General features: G+C 47.3%; 6 protein-coding genes across 6 annotated transcripts; 2 read left to right on the forward strand and 4 right to left on the reverse strand.

Annotated features, from left to right (window-relative positions):
- Positions 1–108: 108 nt before the first annotated feature.
- Positions 109–547, forward strand: F5147DRAFT_580834 (uncharacterized protein; the record flags this gene model as incomplete). Its single annotated transcript, XM_041431570.1, has 3 exons — positions 109–141; positions 189–401; positions 458–547. Coding segments are annotated over 3 exons (336 nt in total), but the record flags the coding sequence as incomplete, so codon positions are not given.
- A 3,201-nt stretch (positions 548–3,748) lies between these two features.
- Positions 3,749–4,164, reverse strand: F5147DRAFT_776210 (uncharacterized protein; the record flags this gene model as incomplete). The annotated part of the gene is made up of 2 exons (XM_041441823.1): positions 3,749–3,896; positions 3,950–4,164. 2 exons carry the CDS (start codon positions 4,162–4,164, stop codon positions 3,749–3,751), a joined length of 363 nt encoding a protein of 120 aa, XP_041290328.1.
- A 398-nt stretch (positions 4,165–4,562) lies between these two features.
- On the forward strand, positions 4,563–4,970 carry F5147DRAFT_776211 (uncharacterized protein; the record flags this gene model as incomplete). Its single annotated transcript, XM_041441824.1, has 2 exons — positions 4,563–4,881; positions 4,930–4,970. The coding sequence occupies 2 exons, from the start codon at positions 4,563–4,565 to the stop codon at positions 4,968–4,970; spliced, it is 360 nt and encodes a 119-aa protein (XP_041290329.1).
- Positions 4,971–6,100: 1,130 nt separating this feature from the next.
- On the reverse strand, positions 6,101–8,490 carry F5147DRAFT_654939 (uncharacterized protein; the record flags this gene model as incomplete). Its single annotated transcript, XM_041433919.1, has 11 exons — positions 6,101–6,225; positions 6,275–6,539; positions 6,588–6,718; positions 6,882–6,952; positions 6,974–7,143; positions 7,204–7,369; positions 7,464–7,478; positions 7,545–7,576; positions 7,786–7,861; positions 8,043–8,148; positions 8,469–8,490. The coding sequence occupies 11 exons, from the start codon at positions 8,488–8,490 to the stop codon at positions 6,101–6,103; spliced, it is 1,179 nt and encodes a 392-aa protein (XP_041290330.1).
- Positions 8,491–8,882: 392 nt separating this feature from the next.
- On the reverse strand, positions 8,883–11,713 carry F5147DRAFT_776213 (uncharacterized protein; the record flags this gene model as incomplete). Its single annotated transcript, XM_041441825.1, has 12 exons — positions 8,883–9,111; positions 9,180–9,367; positions 9,433–9,603; positions 9,658–9,807; positions 9,854–9,912; positions 9,962–10,580; positions 10,634–10,717; positions 10,768–10,887; positions 10,938–11,018; positions 11,069–11,077; positions 11,130–11,229; positions 11,553–11,713. 12 exons carry the CDS (start codon positions 11,711–11,713, stop codon positions 8,883–8,885), a joined length of 1,971 nt encoding a protein of 656 aa, XP_041290331.1.
- Positions 11,714–11,843: 130 nt separating this feature from the next.
- F5147DRAFT_580776 (uncharacterized protein) lies at positions 11,844–12,771 on the reverse strand (the record flags this gene model as incomplete). Its single annotated transcript, XM_041431565.1, has 2 exons — positions 11,844–12,458; positions 12,511–12,771. Coding segments are annotated over 2 exons (876 nt in total), but the record flags the coding sequence as incomplete, so codon positions are not given.
- Between the last annotated feature and the right edge of the window lie 3,369 nt (positions 12,772–16,140).

Genomic DNA, 16,140 nt, shown 5'->3' on the forward strand with positions numbered 1-16,140 from the left:
GCTCGTAAGTCTGAATCAACTTTGATGGTAGCATCGTGTCACTACTGATACACCACCACCCATACTAGCCAAAAAGGTCCGCGTAAACGATTTGTGAAGGACTTATCAACCTGTCGCCGTCACCTCGAAAAGGATCACGAGGTGCGTAGTATATTTGAGTGTGTAAAATTGCTCAATGTACATTCTAGCTTACATATAACAAATGGGCGGGCGAAAATTCGTTTGATTCAATGCTTCCGAAAGCCGTTGCTAAGCGCAGAAATGACACGCTAAAGGCCAGTGCAAGTCAAACTGGTCTCGACAACCATCTACATGAGCGTCCGAAAGCTGAACGTATCTTGCCATACTCCGATAAGCTGTTCCGAGAGGCAGCAACTGAGTGGCTCATTGCCACAGATCAGGTCCGTCATTTAACTTATGCATACTTCGAACATGTTGTCTGAGCCACAGCAATTAGCCAATACAAGCACTCGACCATCCTAACTTCCATAAATTGGTTGACGTGGCCTCGAGGGCCACAAATGGCGTCAAAATTCCAGATCAGTAAAGTAACGCGGGCCGAGATCATTGCTATGTTTCAAAAACAGATGAAACACCTTCGTGAACGGCTGAATGTAGGCTTCATGCTTTTATTTAATATATATATACATTGTGATCACTATTTCCAGAGTAACGCTGTGAAAGGCGAGGTTAGCAATACGTGCGACGCGTGGCAAGCCTCCAATATTGATGGGTACTTTGCCGTCTCTGGCCACTGGATCGAAGAGCTATCACCCGGCGTATGGGAGCTTGAAAGTGCACTATTCGGCTTTACAGTCCTCAATAACTCCCATAACGGACAATGCCTCGGTCAGGTCCTTTTCAAGATTGTTGATCGACTCGACATCTCACACAAGGTAGGGTTTAATTCTGTTGAGAGTCCTCATGTTCTCATATCATGTTTAGATTGGACACATTACCTGCGATAACGCAACAAATAACGACTCAATGATGGATGAATTCTCGGAACAGATTATGAAGAAGACGGGGAAGGAATTTGATGCGAAGGGACGCCGCATCCGGTATGTAGTTCATCAATTAATCTAGGGTGTATTAGTTTGATGCTTTGCCCAGGTGTCTTGCCCACGTTATCAATCTCGCAACACAGGCACTCATCAAGACTCATACGAAATCAAAATACTATAACCCTGCAAGCCCCGAAGAGCATGTGCCGAGTACTATGGGGCGTGATCGAGACGAAGTTGGGCTCATTCGAGCAATCTCTGTGAAGGTATATATAATTTGATTGATTCATGACTACTAACTAAACTGAATGAACAGGAACGATCATCAGCACAACGGAAACAACTTTTTAAGGACATCCAGATCCGAGAGGGTGTTGAACGCCCCCTTCAGCTGCTACTCGATATGCCTGTTCGATGGTCATCAACATTTACGATGCTAGAGCGTGCAGAAACACAACGACAGGTAAGTAATGTTAGCAGTGCCATATTTAATCCTATAACGTGTGGCATACAGTATATCAATACCTTTATCTATGAAATGGGCCTGAAGGAGCCTGAACTTGGACAAGCGGAAGAAGATTGGCGAGTTAGAGCTACAGAATGATGAATGGGATCGCGTCAAACTGTTTCTCGATCTCCTCGCTGTATGTATTCTCATTTCTCATCATCTGGCTTGCTTTTCCGGTGTGATATTCACATCTTATTTAAAGCACGCAGATCATGCGCAACAAGCCTTTTCATCTGACCGACACCCGAGTCTACACCTTGCCATTCCAGCACTAGAAGCACTACATAAAGCATGGAATTCGAGACTTGCAAGACCGAAGTACGGCCACTTCAAACGACCCCTTCAAGCTGCAATAGACAAGATCACGGTTTACTATGAGAAGACTGGTGGCTCCGATGCTTATATCATAGCGATGTGTGAGTTATAACTTATTGTTTTTAGTCCTACCCAGTAACGTCTGATTGAATTGATGAACAGTACTTGATCCGAATGAGAAGATGAACCACTTCAAGAAGTATTGGGACGAGGGTCTGCAACACGAGGCTCGCGAGAATGCAGAACATATTGTAAGTTTTTAAATTATCATTGTGACAATTATTTGACACCATATGATCAGTTTCAGAAGTATTATGTGCACATTCACGGTGATGCTGAGCACCATGCTCCCATAAGGAAAGGTCGTGGATCTGGCAGCAAAGTTACTCGGCTTCTGCGGGAACTTAGTGACAATGACACGGAAGATGACGACGATGACATTTCAGCTCCATCACAGGCATCAGCATCGTCAATTGACCCACGGAAACTTTGGCTACAAGACTTCAACTACTATGTGAATATGTTTGACCAGCTTGCCGAAAACCAAACCATTGTTCAGTGGTGGGGGGTATGTATTCTTTGACGAATTCACTCAACGAAGATACTGAATCTATTGAAAGTTAAATGCAACGAGGTATGGGCCAGTTTGGACGGCTATTGCTCGCGACTTCTTAGGAATCATGGCCTCATCGGTCTCGAGCGAGCGTGCATTTTCTTCAGCTGCGCTAACGATTACAAAGCGCCGCAACCATCTCAAAGGTGATGTTGTAGAGGCACTACAGGTAATGAAATGCCTTCTTCGTCATGACCTGGTCTTCCGCGAGTCAGGACCTTCGTCATTGACTGAAGATCCTGCAGATGAGGAGGATGAATTACTTGATGGGTGTACAGAGAACTCTGGTGAAGATAGTATGGTATGACTGGGAGTCTAGAATGATGTTACGAGTCCATGTTTCATTGTCACACAATGCTATCTGTACTGTAGGACATGTTCACTTATTTTACAATTTCAGGCCCGGGCTTCAGCCCAAGCCCAGCCCAGCCCAAGCCCAAGCCCGATGTCAGGGCTGGGCCAAAATGTTAGGAAGCCCATACCCGCTCAAGCCCAGGCCCAGCCCTGGGCCACAGGCCCAAGCCCAGCCTGCACAACACTAATGGAGGCTATGGTGACAGAATTCATTCCGTGGAGATGAGCATTCCCGGATCGCATGGCCTTCGGCTCCTTGTCAACCGAACTCGGAGACGTGAAAACATGCTTATAGGCCTGGTGCAATACCGTGTAGTAAATAGATTATGTGAAAAAAACGGACGCGCACTCACACATGTCAGCAAGCGGCTCCTAAAAAGACCGGACCACGGATCTTCAGGATCATAGACGTGCTGGGTGTACAAAAAGATGGGCCACTGATCCCCACAAACAAGCATCTCGCCACTTCGGAGGTTCTCTTTGGTCCTTTTTGATGTAGAGAAGTACAAAAAGCATTTCAGGGCTGCACAAATGTTGGAAGATCGCAACATACTGGGGGTCATTCCAATCCAACCCAGCGGGACAAAGAAGTGATCCCGTAAGTTCGTGATTAAAACCACAGTCAATCTTGGAATTTCTGTGTAAAGGGGGCTGTATCGCTTCTCCTTTCGGGGAAATCCAGTCAAGGATCGCAGATTTCAACATCTTTGTATCGTCGCCTCTAGCGCCTGCGGCTCCCTTGCCGACCTGTAGATTATAAGAACTCTCTCTCTTGCTACACTGAAAAAAGCGTACCAGCTCTCCTACGTGAAGGATATCTTCCTCAGATCCACCTTTCAAGCGCTCCAGAAGGCCAGGGTAGGAGTCCAAGAGCTGCTCAAAGACACAATGTTCTCATTGTTCTCTGCCAAGCACGTCAGTCATAAGGCGAATACCAAATGCACAAATACTCATTTACTCAGCAGGAAAGTCCTCCAATGGGGTATCCTCCATTTGCTCAAGTCTCAAGATGCCGTTGGTGAGTAGGGAAGGGTAGTTGCATAACGCAAATACCGTTTGACCAAAGTGGCGTCCGTGGAAGACAAGTGGATCAGATGAGGAGCTGAGCGGCGGAATGAGGCTATGTAACTTGTGGTCAACATGGGGACTGCTTACGCCTTTTTTCGAGGAGCCATTGATAAGGCCGATGAGCCACATTTGCTCGGGATGTTGGAGGTGGCGTCCTGGATGGTCATGAAAGGAAGGAAGGGTATCCCAGGTTTCGCAAATAGACCGGAAGTAGCTTTTATCTCTAAGACTTGCTGTACGTAATACCCAGGGAAGCTGGCAGCCAGCGGTGGCTCAAATGAATGACGGCAAAGAATGGCCATGGGTTAATGACAGCAGAAGCTGGCCACAGTAAATGGCAGCCAAACAGTGGCCAGGTGATCCTGGCCCAACTGTCAGCTGTGTACCACAACATGTCAACCTTGAGCTAGGATGGAGAGTTTGTAAGTTGATGGTTAGGAGAAAACGGGGCACGCCATCATGAAGTATATAGCTCCCTCTGCATTTGCTCGTTGCAGCTCGCCACCAGTAGAATACGCTCACCTAAACTCGATATGCCACAATCTGGACGTCAAACCTTGAAACTGCGAGGACACAGTATCAACTTGAACCTACGGCAAGCCAGATGGCATCCACCTTGTGTCGAAACATCCTGACAGCTTTACTTAGAATCGAGTTAGTGCATAGTGCTACTGAAAGCGGCGAGGAACTCGCCATAAACATGACCAGCCGTTCCCAAAGCTCGTCATGGAGTAGTGAGTCGAGTGTTGATGCCAACAAACCCACATCGCAGAACAGCAGGGCTCCTCAGCCTGTGAACGAGCACGAGAAAGACGAGGTAGACTCCATGGCCAAGCTGAAAGAGCGACTGCAGCTGGCGGAGAAGATCAACTCAAAGCTGGAACAGCTGTATCAAAAGTATAGACTTCGTTGGTTAGAGGAAAGCTATCGGGCAAGGGTATTGGAGGAATATGCACCGGAAGGAGTCAGTACTTACCCTCCACATCAGATCTCATGGAATGCTCCCTCTCCTGCTCAAAGTACGTCAAACACACGTTTCCTTGAAGCAAACTGACCATACCATTCAGGCGAATACTGTGACAATGCCGAGGTTCAGGACCAAGAGTAAATGCAGAGGGTGATCGTGCTATTGTTCAACGCAGTGAACTACAATCTGTAGCATCTCCCTAATTCATTAGTCAATGTCTTGAATCAGGTGATAAAAACGTACCTCATCATAAAGGTGGAACCCGCAAGATAGGCGAAGCCCGCGAGCATGAATGTTGCATCGGTATGGGCAATTGGTACCATCCATGAATATCACCGGATCAGTGACGCTCAAACAGAATGTTGAAGTCTTACGTATGATGTGAGGTAAGGAGCCTCAACTTGAATAGGCTGAGCTTGATCATATCCTGTACTCGATCTGCTCTCCAGCCTGAAATACTGGATGAGTTTCTCTCCGTTCAATTCCCAGATCATTCACAGCACCCCATGAGCAGCAGGATGTTGAGGACTAGGGATTCGATCAAATTTTGGATGCATTGTGGATATCATAAACCCGAAGTTCAGATTGAGTGGGTTTAGTCAATTATGACACAACACCGTCAAGGTGGTTGTGGCTGACAGCGCCGAGGCTGACCGTGTAGCCCGAGTCATGAAGGTATGCACGTGCTGCGATGTATGAATGAAAACTCCAACCGAATTGATCTGAGTGGCTGACACGCCCCCAGACTGTCCATCACGATTAGGTAGACTTTCTGGTCAATTCAGTCAAGCCAACGTTCAGAAGAATTGCTCACCGGTAGAGCACCGCAACTTCATGTCACTTCTGGTCCCAGTGTCTTTCAAAATTTCTGCCCTGACTATGCCACGGCGGTCTTCTAGTATGAGCTCATACAGATTGTTGGGGAAGGGGAAGGGGAGATAGTGGTGAACAAGACGAAGGTATGTGAAGGCACTTTATCAATATCTGAGTTACTTGAAGATAGTTAAATTAGCTTCAAGTTGAGATTCCTGCTAATAGAAGCGAAAGTTGACTCGGCCCATTGCATATTAAGTTTTGTGCCTCCAATGTTACACTGTTTACACACTACTGTTTCATATGGTTGATACAACGCAGAATACAAAGACAAAAATAATTCATGAAGGCTAGGGCGCCGGTGGGAGGGCCAAAAAAACAATTTCATGCGAAAAAAAAAGATAAAGTTATAATCCCAGTCCAGACTACTCAGTTGACATTGTGAAATGTCGAAGTCTTCACAATTTCCAGTCTTCGTAGTCTTCATAGCCCTCTGAACCATCAACTTCCTCGTCCTCATTGTAACAGTGCACTGCCTTACATAGAGGTCTTTGAATGGTTGTGTCGAGGGGTGTTTTTGAACCTGCTAGGGCATCAATTAATGGAAGGGAATATGATCGGCTTGTGCCTACTGCTGCCACAGAGATCGAACCCATGGGCATTTTCAATGGCCACATTATAGAGTTCAATTTCAGCTTTGGCGCGGTGCGTCTTGGACTGCAGGATTAGTAAATCCAGCCCAAGGTTGCGCAGATAGGTGTTATTGTGCCTGGTAGCGAGGGACATCGTCATCAGTTCTGCCTGCATGTTCAGTTCTTCTTGGAATGCATTGTAAAAGGCCTCTTGGACATAGGTGGTGACCCATGTGCTCGAGAGGGGTAATGAGGGGCTAATGCACTGTAGAGATGCAGTGAGAGTAGCTAAGCAGGTTGTCGCGTTACTGACATTTGAACTGATGGACGCTCGCCTTTCTTCCTGCGAGGCGAACCAAATTTCAGATTCTGCAACTGAGATGAGGTGGGTATTGTTCCTCGTCAACCAAGCCTCCCACATTCCTCGTGTTGTTATCGAGCAGGCTAAAGGTGCACAGGGTAAAGGTGCACAGTGTGTTGGTACAACCGTTTGCCATGAGTTTGGTGGGGAAGGCCTGATGACATGCCTAGGTTGAACTCCAAGACGCGCTACGCATAGCAGGAGGGTTTAGACCGTACATCCACATGCAATTTGAAAGAAGCTCACACATCCGATGTTGCTCCAATAGTTCGATAGCCTGACTGTACAAAGACACCTCCATCTGACACCGCTTCTTCCTCTCATCCATGAGCATTCACTCTACGGTTGCATGCCTTTCATCATCCCCACTGGTACAGGTGCTCTGATGCCTTCGCAGAATTTCCTCCTGCGTCGCCTCTATACTGCGCTCCCCGACTAATTCCCAAAGATCACCAGGATAGACATGATCTTTCAGCAAGAATGACAGGACATATAGTTCTGTCCAGAGCTGTATGTTATCTTTTTTTTTTTTAAAAAAAACACAAATGCACGAAATTACCCAACCGACCTTCTGACTTGCTATGAATCCTATGTAGGTATCTAAAAATTCATTGCCTAGTGCGTTTGAGAGCTCGAAAATGCTCGCGCAGGCACTTGAGTAATCGAATACCTCCGGTGAAAGGCAGGAAGTTGACATGATGAGTGTATAGTGCGAAGCATAAGGCGTGGTGATACTATTTATTCATAAACAGGGATTGAACGCCTGAGAATTGCGCAGACGCGGATGCTTTACCTCTGGCCATCAAAAACTCTGGCCATCAAACTCACTGGCCATCAAACGCACTGGCCGTATCAACAAGAGTCAAATAGCGTCATGATTATTTCATTATTCAGACTTATCAAACCCACTAGTGACGCTGAGTGCACCAGGTGCGCAGGACCTACATAGAAGATTGTATAGTCACATGTGCTGCGAATCAATACATGATCATCTATACACCTAGAGACGTATCCTGAGACAAAGACGGAAGACCTAAGTTCACTGTAAGCATGTAAACAGTCATACTAGAAGTGCAAGGGGATTGGTGGGCTAAGGAGACCAAGCCTGACCTGCCAAATGATAGACTCATTGGCAAGATGAGTGACGTACTTGCTGAAACAGGAGAGAGGATAAGTTGTGAAGTGGGGAAGGGTCGTTGTAAATCGATGGACTTCTTAGACGAGATCTAGAACCGACCTAAAAAGTTGAGTTATTAGTACATGCATTACGACTATGGCCAACTTTAATACAAAGAATGCGTCTCGAACACATGAATGTGTATCGATTCAGTGTATGCAAAAGACGAATGGTGACCTTATCCAAAAATGCGGGAAAGGGTCAAATGCAGGCTGCAAAGCAAAACTCACTTGCTTGCATTACTAACGCGGGTTCGGTTGAAACCCTTAAAATGGGGCGTGGGTCTGTGGGGCGGGGTGACATGCAGCCACTGAGGGGGTGCTGCTTTGAGGTTCACTTGCGCCCAATGTCAAGTGTAGATCAGATAGATTTCAGAGCTATCTTGAAGGCTCGGATAGGCAATGAGCAAACCTTGATGGAGAATTGGAATGTGCTTGAGGAAATTGCAAGTAGGCAGGAGAGGATGAGGTAGAAGAAGAATGCACTGAAGCATAACAGGAGTGCCAGGTCGAAATGGTATATTCCAAACAATTAAAAACGAGCGATGGGGGCCTTGAGGGACTGGATTGTATCACAACTATTAGAGCGTTCTGCTAGTCAAACAATCAGTTCATGGTAGGTCAGCTGGTCGCTGTTGAACACAATGAGCAACGCACCTGCTGGGCAGTCTGGGGGCATGCTAGCCGTTCAGCTCAATTTGGTCGGAGTTTTCATTCATACATCACACATACCTTCGTGAGGTATCAGCCACAACCACCTTGACCACGTTGTGTCATAAGGGCGGCGGGTAGCAGGCACGAAAGAGTCACATCAGGGGACGAAAAGGGTATGAGGAATGTTGAGAAGAACTGTTTGTGCAGTGTGCACACTGCACAACTATAGCTGACGTAACAAAACTCTGACCAATTTATTGAGCCGAGCGGCTGCGCCCACACTACCGTGAAACTTGTTCTCCAGACTGTGTTTATAATACAAATGTTCTGTTACATGTTACATGTCATAGCTGACTGGCTGGTAGTAGTACAGTGTACAGTAAATGATTAGTACAAGAACAGAAGGAACACTACAGCCTAAGCACTTGTGAAGTATGATTCGGGTACATCCCATACTGATCTGAGAGACTTTTCGTAGGTAAAACCACCATTATTCGGAACTTTGCCGAACACATTCATGCTAGCATCATTAGTATTTGACTGAGTGTCAATATCGACAACATCCAACATTCTCCTCCTTCTTGACCTATTCGAGACGAATCCCGGGCGTTGCGACTTGGGCTCGATGGGCAGGACGTTACACTCCCTGAATGTAGATTGTAATGAACACATGATGCCTAAATGGCAATGCAGCATACGAAAAAGAATACTCACGTTAGGAAGGGAAGGGCCATTACCGCACCTCTGAAGTTGGGATACAGGTGGGGCTGTGCATACATCTCATCCAAGGCCGACATAATGATGACGTGCATTGTGTCTGATGTGTGATAGTCGATGTTGCTCGGGTTTATTTCCTTCAAGACCATAATCATGGTGCTGTAGATCTGAATTATCAACGCAGCCTTTATCATTTCGGTAAGCAAGGACAGAGGGAAGGGGAGCTTATGAAGGTTAAGAGGTTGCACACCGGCTGTTGCGCCAAGCACTTGAACTTTGAAAGTATCTCTTCTGGAAAGAGATCTGCTACCCTCCCATTGCGGCCTTCATCTCCCAACCCGCTGATCGGACGGAGTAGGGATGCCCACAGGAGCTCTCTGAAAAGTTGCTCCACTATAAGTTCTGAAATGGCCCGTTGCACCTGAAGAACGAAAGGTAAGGTTAAATTGAGCTAGTGCAGTCTCCAGTCTCATACTTGATAGCGCGTGTCAGAGTTCAAAAGCGAAACAAAATAGTTGATTCTTTCTTCCATATTGTGCACTTGGCAAAAATTGGTGTACGTTGACATCGCACCTTTGATCACCTTCCTTAGGTCTGCCTTCACATTATCAAGGGTCTTAGCTAACTGCTTTTATTAGTTAGGAAGCGAACAAAGATAAGAGAAGGCATACATTCACACGGAATGCTTTCCATCCTACAGAGACGGTTTGTCCATCCTCGATGATAATCACTGGCAAAAATGTTAGCGACTCGTTGTGCCTAGGATGCCAGGCGCCCACCTTGCTGTGCGAGCATTTCCTCATAGCTGGTGTTTACCATATCAAGCGCGATGAGGAAGCTGTTGGTGATCAAACACCTTACGTCCGGCGGAGAAACACTGAGTGAGTCTCTATCCTGCCCTATCCACAAAGCTCCCATGAATAGCCACCTTGTCAGCAGCACGATACGCGGCCAAAGAGATTGCTTCATTTCACGGTTAAGGGTGGTTCTTTGTGACTGGGTTAAGGTAGTCCACTCGCTAGCGTTCTTGTCTCTCCATTGCAGATCGGGATGAAAGTCATTGGGGACTGGCTGCTCGTAAGATGCTTCTATCAGTTCATTTGACACTGGCCATGTTGACTCGCTGATGCTGCTGATAGAGGTGGTAGTAGACAACCCCCAGTGTTGGTAGCCAAAATCCAAGTCCGCGTTGGACATGGACTGGAGGTCAATGGTAGATAATGCATCAGAGGACAGGGGGGTATCTAAGGGGTATGCCTCGACAATATTTGAGGAGGAGGCCTGGGCCTCGTACGTAGATTGTGCTGTTGGGGTGACAGTTGGATATGTAGGGGGCGGATAACCGTACGGAAATGGTGCAGGGTGGAATTGAACTGATCTTGCCCGTAAGTTTTCGAGCTATTGATGTGACACTATAAATGCTGTATAAGAGTGCTAAGAATGACACTTACCGACCACGTTGGCAGTGGAACGCCCTGGGAATTGGGTCTACAATAACTGGAGCTGATCGCACTGATATAAGCACCACCAGCTGGCTAGGTTCTCTCTTCTAAAGGTGAACTGTCTAGCATAACAAAGCTCTCACTGTCATGTGGAATAAAGCATGAAGAACAAGCTGAGTGGTATCCGCCTCCTCGAGAATTAGCCACCCAATCTGGTAAAGTTGATGAAGCCAAGGTTGACCCTGCTTTAAAGCGGTGTCACACTGTGAACGAATACGATGAGATGGGATCATTGGTTTTGAGGAAGACTTACATAGATTGGACTGATCTGGTAGTGATCAGCTAGATATCCGATGAGGTCGTATGATCCCTTAGTCAACATGACGAATGCGTGCTGAAATTAGCAAGTTAAAAATAAACAACGGTCGATGGGCGTTGGCAAACCTCTTCATGCTAGAGGGAGGGCCATCAGCGGATGGTCTGTGGTACAGAATCTAACACTTACATTCAATTGCACGAGTTGCTGAAGAACTTCTGGTCTTTGTGGAACGTATAGCCACACTGGGATCATTGATGAAACTGTATCCGGTTGGGGGAAGTGGCGGCTGATGAGAGACTATAAGTATGGCCAACGAAGTTAGTAACTATCCGCAAATTGGCAACGCTGATCATCGGTTAGCGAAGGCTACAAGCAATTATTTTTTGAGTCATTGATGGCCAGTTGATGGCCAGGAAAAACTATAGCTAGCGAGGGATCGGCCAGCATTAAGCATGCAAGCTACGCCCTACCATATCGGTAAGAGCAATGGTCAGGTAAGAATAGCACTGAGCCGAAAATCAGCCAGAAAGTACATATTCTTTGATCAGAATAGGAGTCATTGCTGTAATGGAACATTAATTTTCGTAATCGAAGACATGCTCAACGAACATCTTATCAAGTGCGTCAATGAGCAACTCCCCGCTTGTGTTCTTTCCCAGCTCAAAGAAATCCGGCTCCTCGACACCAAAATGATCGCCCTCGTCCTCGTCATCACCAGGATGGCTGATGTCCATAGGGCTTTCCTCACCTTCCAAATGTCCATCTTCCATTGCGGCGGCTATCTGGGGGTGTGGTGTTGACCTATGACCCTCATTTAAGGACCCTGGCCTATGCGAGTATACGTGGCCTACACCAAGACCAAAATGGAATCGCATAAGCATGTCCCGATCAATGAAACTATTAAATCGTAAGTTCCGCAGAGAATTCAATGAAAATTGCTTGCCTGTTGACGTAGTATTCCTTCCAATCATGTTTGTCTCCACCAAGAGGGGAAATCCCAGCATCTGGGTTACGCCAGCCTCGAGAGAAAGCCGGGATAATGTGACATGCCCTTAGAACATCTCCTGGGTCCACAAATCCAAAGGCGTTAGGGTTCTCCAAAGGTAGGAAGCGAACACGACCTAATGCATACGTTTCCCATGCATGGCTTTGGACCGATTTGTACCACCGAACGAACAGAAATTCCACCCGGCGAGCTTTGTACACGTTCCCCGCGTAAACGACATTGACATGATGGATGCCCAGGACTTTCGCGTATCGGTAGTTGCCATCCTCGCCATTGCCATGCTGGAGTAGCATAACATTGCAATGAGGCGTCCTCGGGTTAATAACATCTTGAGCTCGTCGGACGTCGTACGTAGTATAATCTAATCGTACGAGGCTATGATGATAAATTCGTCCACGCTTGAAAAGAATTGAATTACGTTCATGGTCAGGATGAGGGGGTGTCTCCAAGGAAGGTTCAGAGATCCTAATGCGATCCATAATATGATCTTTTAAACACGGTAGGAAGTCCTAAGCAACAAGTCAGAATGGCGACTGAGTTACAAAAAATATAGATACCTACCTTCATAGCCGGATCTCCTGCATGACTACGGAGGTAATGGCCGAACTCTTCAAAAATTTTCTCACTTTTCCCAATATGATGGTGCAACTGGGGGTCGCTCGCAGTTTCGTCTGACTTCACATCAGGGGTCCGTTTTCGCTGCCGTTGCTTGATACAGCGTAAGCGTGTTTGACAGCGCTCAATCTGAGCTAGCTGGTGAACAAAGTCCCTGCGATCAGTTCGGCAGTATCCACATTTCGGCGTACGGTGCTCCAATTCTCCCTGGTAGCGTTTTATTTGGAAAGCAGAAGAGTAGCACGTTGAGGACTTACTGGTTCTGTGCTGTAAGAATCCGTGGTACCAAACCGACGGATGGAGGCTACATAATCCCCCAACGCATGAAATTTGTAGGTATGGAAGTTGAATGACTTCTTCTTCCTCGGTTGCCTCAGTTGAGGCACACCCTGCGGTTGCTCCAGGTTCGCCTTCTGTTTCCCTTTAGCATCAGCACCTGGCCTAGGCCTTCGAGCCGCAGCCCCCTGTCCAATGCTATCCACCGTGCATTTTTCCGCCCATTTGGCGGTTTCTTTTGCCTGCCGACGTGATCGTGATTCAACTTCACGATCAAGCTCCTGGGTGTGATACGCATTGCACACCTTCGTCTTAAATTGACGAAATTGTTCGCTGAGGTCGGTCATTTGCTGGTCGAGAACCTCTAGGGTGAGGTCGGAATGCATACGTAATTTCGCAAGTCCATGCCAGTGGGCCATGATGAAAAGGAGATCGAGAAGGATTTTGTTGTGAGCGTCGGGGAGGAGGCCTTCAAAGACTGGGATAGAGCACTTGTACAAAATTAGTTCACAAATACCTATCAAGAATCGTCCCAAAGACAAACCTGTAAAAGATCTTCGAAGTTTTGTGCAGCCATGTTGGACATTTCGGAGGTGTTGGAAGAGAACCGTCTAATAGTTGCTGGCCCAAATGGGGGGACTTGCCTGTACCTGTCAGAGATAGAAATGAGACACTGGGCTTTTGTCAGACACAAATTTGACACCTCTTATCAAGTTCATGGATGAGGTTTTTGTCCAATGCGCAAAGAATTCTTAGCAGATGGAGCAGGAGCATGCGCCATACCCCAAGCTCAAATTTGTGCAGAAGATCAACCACGAGCGCAGCAAACACATTGAATCCAAATGAACTAAGGCTGTCTGACAGCGCATTCTAGTCAACGATAAGCAAAGGCGACCAACAAGACCGATGATCATGCTCACTGAGTTCGGTACCCACGATTCAGGCTTAAGAAGCGACTCGATTGCCGTACTGTCAATGCCATAATTCCTCTCATAGATGAGACTACGTGCTGCGGCAACAGGCTGACTCCTTGAGGCATTGGACCGTGCCAGTGTTGAACGTTGTTGCTGATCGCGACTCATCCCCAGATTTTGGAGCCGAACGGTGTTACGACAAATGGTCGTGTGCGACTAGGATGATCTAAACAGCGACAACCACGACAGTGGTACCGAGTGCTGAGAGTCGTCGGCCTTTACAGACAAGCAAAGGTTGCGTACTTGAACGTAGCTCGTGGTGGTTAACGAGGGGTTACGCCGAGATGATAGCGGGTTTACAGACAGTGAGAGGCGTCACTGAAGGTACGAGTCGATGTCAAGCAAGTAGCTTTAGCAGGACAAGGAGTTCAAGGGTAAACCTAGTAAGATTAAAGTAAGGAACGTCTACTTTAATCTTCGACCTTATATAAGGCTACTCTTCGTATCTAAGCTCAGCCTAAAGCTGGGTTCTAATCTGCTTATCTACATGAGTCAGAGATAGCGTCCATGAGGCGGGCTTCTATCGTAGATAGGGTCCATGCGGTACCCTTCTATCAGTACATGAGGCAGCACGAGGCTTGCCTTCTACCATACATGAGGCAGCACGAGGCTTGCCTTCTATCTTGATAACATAAATAGGTCTTCTAGACCTATGTCGTCATGTGTCGTCACATGCGGTCCAGACCGCTTATCTAAGCCGGCAGTTGCCGCTTATCGTCTATCATCATCTGTCGTCATCTATCGTCATAGAGCTGGTGAGGCTCCGGTATCATCTATAGCCGTGCGGTGGCAGAGGGCTGTCTGCTGGCGGGGGACTCATGCCATGTTACTGTAACAAACGGTCGGTATCAGACACCGTGGGCAAGGGCAACCTCCCAGCTGCCGAATAGTTGCAACAAGAACCCTGACTTTGTGAGCTCGGATTTCTTATGAATAAGTTTCACTCACTTCTCAGGATAGTCCGCCGAGTATGTGAATATTCGCGGGTAGAACCTGCGTTTGATCCCATCACAGCACAGGAGCACGATCCCATGCTCATACGCCGCTAAAAACTCATCGTCAAGCAGGACCCTCCATTGAGCTTGAAATAGTTCGTGTTGGCAATGGGTCGTGCATTCCCGACGAACTCCCTTGCCTTCAGTATAGGTGCCTGTAAAGTCTTTAAACGAGTCCGGAAGCTGCCAAGATGCGAGCTTCAACATTAAGGAGGGAATCAATTCAGAAGGGGCATCATACCTTTTGAAAATAGGCCACATGGTTACTCAAGTTGCAGGTCGGTTTACAATGGCAGTATTTGGACTCATTTCAAAAGTACATGTATACCGGCCAGAGCTTCGCATTACCGAATGTTGTCAGGTGCGTGGCGTCTGACCAAAACATGAGTGCAACAACCACTCGTGGTAAGTCGCATCCTGCCTCTCCAGGGGACTCTTGAAGTTCTCGGTGCGCATCCATAAAGGCCGGCAAGGTGTACAGTTCACCTTGAATGTCGACTTCATGGGGAAGGTGAGGAGCGTTCCATCGCAGTTGGTAAGGTTCATAATGGAACAGTTCATCATCCTGAGCATTTGACAGTTTTTCCCTGATGATAGAGGTGAGGGAGTGATGATACAAGTTTGCTGCAACGTAAGGTCGAGTGCCTGGCTGAGCTGTCGTTTGAGAAAAGGGCACTTCAATGGTTACTGGCGTTTTCTGCCAACCCGCATCCTCATCCTCCCATTCGTCCCCCTCATCATCCTGAACGCTTGCACCTAACTTCAAGTTAATTCTGTCCCATGGCGTACTCCAAACGTCGTCAGGATGAAAATCTGGTTGTCCGACGATGCCAATGAGCTCCTTGAAGCTTTGATGAGACTTTTGGACACCACCATGCCAGTACCAATGGCCAAGCTCGAAAGAGGATTTGTTAGGGTAAGGGTGAAATGAAACATCGTGATACTCGGCGCGAGCATCTGGCTCTGCTGAAGTAGCAGCTTGGACAGAGCTGATATCTTGGAGTGTTACGGCTTCTTCTGGGTTGTGGGATGGGGGTGTGGATGAGAAGAATTGGTGTACCAGTCCGAAAACGTTCCTAGCCGTATGGAATGGGGGTAGTCGCAAAGAAGCATGAGCGCTGGTAGATGTGTCTGTATGATTTACCGGTGGGCTAAGCCCGGGTGCTGGATTGGTATGGCCAGGTATAATGCTTGGGGGAGGCTGAGGAAGTACATCCTCGTACTGCCTATAGCATAGTGGCATGGGGACGTCAACTCGTCGGCTCCTCCGCTGCGCCAGTGGTAAGTCCTGGTCTCCATCTATTTCTATAGGCACAGAGCCAAGACCGGTA

Source organism: Suillus discolor, assembly GCF_016758755.1.
Source record: "Suillus discolor strain FC423 chromosome Unknown F5147scaffold_46, whole genome shotgun sequence".
NCBI classification, from domain to species: Eukaryota; Fungi; Basidiomycota; class Agaricomycetes; order Boletales; family Suillaceae; genus Suillus; species Suillus discolor.